Source organism: Cyprinus carpio, chromosome B23 (genome assembly GCF_018340385.1).
Source record: "Cyprinus carpio isolate SPL01 chromosome B23, ASM1834038v1, whole genome shotgun sequence".
Lineage (NCBI taxonomy): Eukaryota > Metazoa > Chordata > Actinopteri > Cypriniformes > Cyprinidae > Cyprinus > Cyprinus carpio.
In genome coordinates, this window is record NC_056619.1 from 26,971,385 (window position 1) to 26,978,621 (window position 7,237).

A 7,237-nucleotide genomic window follows, 5' to 3' on the forward strand; every position below is an offset into this window, starting at 1 on the left:
CGACCAGAGGTTGGTGCGATCCATAAATGTTTAATTCATCTTCATTGTTTTTGTGGCAGATAAATGCTCCTACATTTCCACCACCCTTCATACTCTGGGGAGAGAAACTATATAGACCATGTTGGATTAATTTAATAAGTTCAAGTAATATTATCGTCTAAAAATCAAATAAAATTGACATCCATGAAGATTTTGAAAATCACAATAGTAATTTTTCAACCAACCAATGTCTGCAGGCGAACGTTAATGAGTGGGTCCTCTCTTCCTAGTTTCACTTTAACGAGGAACCCAGGTGATGAAAATCTGTGTTACTTTAAAACCCCTGACTCAACGTTTGTTTTAGAAAGCAGTGTTTGGTTGTTGATTGTTCAAGCGTTGCTCAAAATGGCTATTGCAAGTCTTGTATTTGTGGTGTTATTGTGTTACCAGTTGGTGCTCAATGGTAAAGTTGTTTCCACCTTGATGTAGTGTTTTAAATGTGTGTTTTTATTTATCTTTTTCTTTAACCTTATATTTTGTCTTCAGGATTTGCTACTCCAATTGGGCGTCCTTTACACCAGTCTGGTAGTGACCAAGTGCATGTGGAGCAGAAAGGTTTGTAGACTTTGTGTTGGTGTGTGTGGGGTGTTTATTTTTTATTTTTTTTCTTACAATGTGTAGTTTATTTAATGTGGCATACTGATTTCCTGTATTGAAACCATATAGTCACAATAGAATAATACAGCAGTGTGTGATGCAGTTCAGCTCTAAACTTAGCGTTAACCTTGTGTATGGTCAGACTGGTGTGATAAGTCTTGGCTAGTCCCTGAAGAGAATGATCACACCAGTGTGATTAGAACGTTCAGTGCATGCCAACTGCTGAATTCAAATCTGCTTTGGCTGGTGTTGATCCAGATCAGATGCGCCAAGCACTTGTAATGTTAAAACAGCTCTTCAGTGTGTTCGACCATATAATGCTTATCTTAGGTTTCAGACATTTAAGTACAAGTACTAGCAAAATTATACATCTATAGTTTGTAAATATGTGCTGATGTCTATGGAGGCAGCAGTAATGATCCTTACAAATCTAACTTGTTTTACTAACATCTACAGATTGTTAAATGGTATAAAGTTTAATCTGCGCTACTCCCAGTTTACTGGAGACCTGCTCTTAATGTCTTCTGGGAGGAGCGGATGAGTCTGCTAATTTCACAGCTCAGATTGAAATTAACATGGTGGTTCCCAACACCCAGTATTGATCAACTAACATGGTCCTAGGTATTTAAACTACCAAAAACATTTACTGAATTGGAATCAGATTTCAGTTTATTTATGAATATTAATGAAAAGTGATCAGTCATACAGTGCTATTGTGGCTGTGTTGTCGCATGACGTGTCACCATGAAAACAATAAGGCTATACATTCTAAAGTGATGGTTGCCTAAAATTCACCCTGGGGGCTCAGCTAGAATATTTTTAACTCCTGAGAAAGTGTTAAATGTTTGTTCCTCAAGTGTTAAACCCAGGTCTCATCTGAGATTATCGAACTATAAATGGGGCATGTGACAAGAGAAAATGTAAGACTTTTACATGCATGTAATCTGGGACAGTGCAAACATGAGTCATGCAGTAGTTTTAGTTATTCAAAATTATGAATACTGTTCTGATCTCTGTGCCCTGTGTAGTGGGAGGTTGTCCAAAACCATACAGTTCCACCCTTGGAGTAGTTTCACATTTAATACTTCAATGAAGCATACTTTTAAGTTGATCATGTCTTAGTTAAAATGTTTCTTGTTTTGGGTAAGTTCCAAGAGTTTTAGTTCTGAATATCTGAGTATTGTGTATCATTGTACTCCAGCTCTTGCGTCCTGTTTTCCAGATGGCCCCTTGTCTTGTCCTTATGCAAGCCAAAATCCAAACCCACCAGTGGTAGAGTGCAACTTGGCTGTTCTGCTGTCTTTGAATAATGCATCTGGGCTAGTTATCCAAAAGGGTAAAATTTTTTTATTTTATGATAATGCTTTACCATGAGGAAAGCTAGTTTCCTCTTATCTGACGTGTCTTGCACCAATTTTCTGTAGGTATTGATGTGAAGAATTTGTCTGAGTCCAGCTCCCAGCCTGCCAAAGGGCCCAGCACTATCCCAGCTGGGGAACCTAGCTCTCTGCCTGCTGTGGTGCCCAGCTCCCAGCCTGCCAAGGAATCCGTTGTTATCCCAGCTGGGCAACTTGGCTTTCTGCATGCTGAGGAATTCAGGCCCCAGCCTGACAAGGAGTCCAACACTTCCCCAGCTGCCGAGTCCAGTCCTCTGCCTACAGAGTCCAGCGCTCACCCAGTTGTAGAGTCCAACCCCCAGCTTGGCAAGGAATCCAATGCTATCCCAGCTGGGGGACCTAGTCCTCTGCCTGCTGCGTTGCCCAGCTCCCAGCCTGCCAAGGAATCCAGTGCTATCCCAGCTGGGGGATCTAGCTCTCTGCCTGCTGCGGTGCCCAGCTCCCAGCCTGCCAAGGAATCCAGTGCTATCCCAGCTGGGGGATCTAGCTCTCTGCCTGCTGCGGTGCCCAGCTCCCAGCCTGCCAAGGAATCCAGTGCTATCCCAGCTAAGGGAACTAGCTCTCTGCCTGCTGCGGTGCCCAGCTCCCAGCCTGCCAAGGAATCCAATGCTATCCCAGCTGGGGGATCTAACTCTCTGCCTCCTGCGGTGCCCAGCTCCCCAGCCTGCCAAGGAATCCAGTGCTATCCCAGCCTGGGGGATCTAGTTCTCTGCCTGCCTGCTGCGGTGCCCAGCTCCCAGCCTGCCAAGGAATCCAGTGCTATCCCAGCTGGGGGATCTAGCGCTCTGCCTGCTGCGGTGCCCAGCTCCCAGCCTGCCAAGGAATCCAGTGCTATCCCAGCTGGGGGATCTAGCTCTCTGCCTGCTGCGGTGCCCAGCTCCCCAGCCTGCCAAGGATCCAATGCTATCCCAGCTGGGGGATCTAACTCTCTGCCTCCTGCGGTGCCCAGCTCCCAGCCTGCCAAGGAATCCAGTGCTATCCCAGCTGGGGGATCTAGTTCTCTGCCTGCTGCGGTGCCCAGCTCCAAGCCTGCCAAGGAATCCAGTGCTATCCCAGCTGGGGGATCTAGTTCTCTGCCTGCTGCGGTGCCCAGCTCCCAGCCTGCCAAGGAATCCAGTGCTATCCCAGCTGGGGAACCTAGCTCTCTGTCTGCCAAGGAATCCAATGCTATCCCAGCTGGGGGATCTAGCTCTCTGCCTGCTGCGGTGCCCAGCTCCCAGCCTGCCAAGCAATCCAATGCTATCCCAGCTGGGGAACCTAGCTCTCTGTCTGCCAAGGAATCCAATGCTATCCCAGCTGGGGGATCTAGCTCTCTGCCTGCTGCGGTGCCCAGCTCCCAGCCTGCCAAGGAATCCAATGCTATCCCAGCTGAGGATCTAGCTTTCTGTCTGCTGTGGTGCAGCTCCCAGCCTGCCAAGGAATCCAATGCTATCTCAGCTGGGGGATCTAGCTCTCTGCCTGCTGCGGTGCCCAGCTCCCAGCCTGCCAAGGAATCCAATGCTATCCCAGCTGGGGGATCTAGCTCTCTGCCTGCTGTGGTGCCCAGCTCTCTGCCTCCCAAGCAATCAAATGCTATCCCAGCTGGGGAACCTAGCTCTCTGCCTGCTGCGGTGCCCAGCTCCCAGCCTGCCAAGGAATCCAATGCTATCCCAGCTGGGGGATCTAGCTCTCTGCCTGCTGTGGTGCCCAGCTCCCAGCCTGCCAAGGAATCCAATGCTATCCCAGCTGGGGGATCTAGCTCTCTGCCTGCTGTGGTGCCCAGCTCCCAGCCTGCCAAGGTATCAAATGCTATCCCAGCTGGGGAACCTAGCTCTCTGCCTGCTGCGGTGCCCAGTTCCCAGCCTGTTAATGAATCAAATGCTATCCCAGCTGGAGAACCTAACTCTGCTCAGTCTAGCCCCCACCCATTTACAAAATCCAGCACTCTCCCATCAATCTTAGGTGGCAAGCTGACTGGGTCCAGCCCCCTTCCAGTTGTGAAGTGCAGTGCTCCCCCCACCCGGGAGTCTAGTACTTACAGTCCTGAGGAGTCCCTCCCTGAATGTGTCATTGCCTGCCTGCTTCAACCAAAATGTGCTTATGCACTGAAGTCTTTTAGTAGATTTGTTAATCTCTAAATGTTGTGTTCACCTTGTTTTAATCAATAAAACCAGTTATTTCAATGGTGAAACATTGTTTTTTCTTTTTTTAAAAAAGCTTTGCCGCTTCCTATTGTAAAATGGTTCCTTTTTATTAACTAAATGTTTTCTTTGAGTCCTTCATGAACCTTGCTTTTTTTTTTTTTTTTTTTTTTTTTTTTTTTTTTTAAATGAAGTTTTGGTTTGACTTCATGCAGTGTCAACTTTCACCACCTGTTTTACCAAACTTTTGGGGTTAAGCAAATTCTAGGGCTCAACATTAGGCTAGTTTTATTCATAAAACCTTGAAGTTGACTGTTTTGCTACAACAGTCATGGCAAAAATTTTGGGAGTGACATTGTTTTGCAAAGTTTGCTGCTTAGGCTGTTATGGTGTTTATTCACATTGTTTTTAGATTATTGTGTAGAGTGATCGGATGCATTTTAAATTACCAAAAGCTTCATTGGCCAAAAAAAAAGAATCTTCACAATTTTTTTTTTTTTTTTTTGGTCCTGACATAAAATGACAAGCTACTGTAATCAATTGTTTTTTCAATCATATCAGCAGCACATGTGAAAGTGCAAATGAGTTCTAGTCAGGTTAAGTCACTATCGTACTAGATTGTAATAGCAGACTGATTGCTGTGGAAGGAAGAAGTCCTTCCAATCATTGCGTTCCTGTTAGCAATAGTTTCCTCCAAAGAAACACATGCAGCCATCATCGCTTTGCATTAAAATGGCCTCACATGAAAGGAAATTGTTAGAAAGAATATTGCACCTGAAAGAACCATTTACCGAATCAAGAACCTCAAGGAGAGCGGTACGACTGCAGTGAATAAGTCTTCAGGACGTCCCAGACTGTCCAGCAAGTGCCAGAACCATCTCCTCTTGAGGAGTCAGCTACGGAATCGTTTCTCCAGTAGTGTAGTGCTTGCTCAGGAAAGACAGCAGGTTGGTGTGACAGCATCTGCACACACAGTGAGAAGACTTTTGGACAACAGCCTGGTGTCAAGAAGGGCAGCAAAGAAGCCACTTCTCTCCAAGAAAAATGTCAAGGACAGACTGAAATTCAGCAGGAAGTACAAAAATTGTACTGCAGAAGACTGGTGCAAAGTTATTTTCTCTAATGAAGTGTACTTCCAACTGTTTGGGACATCTGGAAAATCAATTGTTCAGAGAAGAAAAGGTTAATGCTACCATGAGTCCTGTGTTGTGCCAAACATCCTGAGACCATCCATGTGTAGGGTTGCTTTTCAACCAAGGGAGTGGGCTCTCTCATAATTCTGACCAAAAACACTGCCATTAATAAAGAATGGTATCAAAAAGTCCTGCAAGAGCGACTTCTTCCAACGATCCAAGAGCAATTTGGTTTCGATCCGTGCATTTTCCATCATGATGGAGCACCATGTCACAAAGCAAGAGTGAAGAAGAAGCGGCTCAAAGATCATTACATTGAAATTTTGGGTCCATGGCCAGGCAACTCCCTGGATCTCAATCCCACAGAGAACCTGTGGTCAGTCCTCAAAAGTTTTTTTTTTTTGCCAAAAAAAGCCTTTAAAATGTATGCTTGTCATTGTTTTTAAGTAACCACAGAAGTACCATAGAATCATGTGGAAGAATAATCTACAAATACTGAAGCAGCCAACTTTGCAAAACACAAAACTTATGTCATTGCCAAAACTTTTGGCCATGACCGTAATCAAGGTCTGTGTTATATATATATATATATATATATATATATATATATATATATATATATATATATATATATATATATATATATATATATATATATATATATTAACCACTGGTTCTCTGGCTCTTTGCCAAAAGCACGGAGGCTGTAGTGTTCAATTATTATGCATTTAAAATTTTTTTAATCTTGGCTAGCTTAACCTGTCAAAAAAAAAACAGCCTACAAACCACATGAAGAAATAATCAAACATTGTCAAACGACAACTATAAATATGTAAAATAGGATAAAACACAGTAGTCTGTAAAGCCCGTAACTGTGACAATAAATGGGACATATAAGTATTCCTCTAGTTTGAGCTCCGTCACGTTATTTCTCTATCGTCTATTTTTTATTGTTGAAATCTTTTTTTTTGACCTTTTTTTTGTTTTCTGTTGTGTTTGGATATATCCTCTATTGTATTCTACAACATAAACATTAATTGAGAATTGTTATCACTAGTTTTATTTTGATTTCCCGAGTCCGCTAGTAGCTTATGGCCCATTAGCATCACCAGCGTGGGTTTCACTAAACCCGCGTGCATCGCTAATACTCTATTCACACACATTACAATTGCTTTACTCACTGTTACTTGCTTTAATGGCGGATGTTTGTCTACCTTTGATTGCAGGTGACGACACGTTCGAGCTGCATTCGGTGAGAAGCAGATTCGGGTCCTGGAGCAGAGGTAGGCCCAGCTGAGAGAGCGGAGAGCCGCGCTGGAAACCTCCCGGGCTGACGCTCACAAGTCCAGGGTAAGTATGCAGTGTGCTACTAACAGTCCCACCACCTCCACCCCGTGTGTTTCTCTGCACAGGTCCGGTGCACCCAGGACGCGATCTGCCCAGATGTCCTTCACGCCGGCTCCGGGACACCACAGACCCTGGGTGCATCCGCAGCAGAGGACGCGAGCCAGGCCCCGGGTGACGACCTCTTCCCCTCCGGTCTTCTAGATCTCCACACAGAACCGCTTCGCTCCCCTCCGTGAGACGGAACGCGACGATGTGATCGTCAGAAACTCCATCGTCCGACACGTCCGTGCTATGTGCCATATGCACATAAACTGACAGTCACCACTGATAAGCTACTACTAAATATTGTAGAAACTTAATTTTCTGTAAAGTTGCTTTGTAATGATTTGTATCGTAAAAAGCGCTATACAAATAAACTTGAATTGAAAACTTTAATTGAATCTAACAATTTCAAAAGGATATTTGGATCTATTTTAAACCTTTGTCTACCTTTTGTGACAAAAAAGTATTAAAACTGGGACACTTTCCCATCATTTTGGTGTTATTATATATATATATATATACAGGGCTGCTTGAAAGTTTGTAAACGCTTTAGAATTTTCTA

The 7,237-nt window shown here is 44.2% G+C and overlaps 1 protein-coding gene across 2 annotated transcripts; it reads left to right on the plus strand.

Annotated features, from left to right (window-relative positions):
• The first annotated feature begins 357 nt into the window (after window positions 1–357).
• Window positions 358–4,203, plus strand: LOC122141986 (transcriptional regulatory protein AlgP-like). Of its 2 annotated transcripts, XM_042751091.1 has the most exons (6): window positions 358–442; window positions 526–594; window positions 1,859–1,972; window positions 2,061–2,344; window positions 3,191–3,310; window positions 3,452–4,203. In XM_042751091.1, the coding sequence occupies exons 1-6, from the start codon at window positions 385–387 to the stop codon at window positions 4,148–4,150; spliced, it is 1,344 nt and encodes a 447-aa protein (XP_042607025.1). In that variant the 5' UTR covers window positions 358–384; the 3' UTR covers window positions 4,151–4,203. The 2 variants fall into 2 exon arrangements, with proteins under 2 accessions (XP_042607025.1, XP_042607023.1); XM_042751089.1 differs by having other exon boundaries at window positions 3,191–4,203.
• Window positions 4,204–7,237: the final 3,034 nt, after the last annotated feature.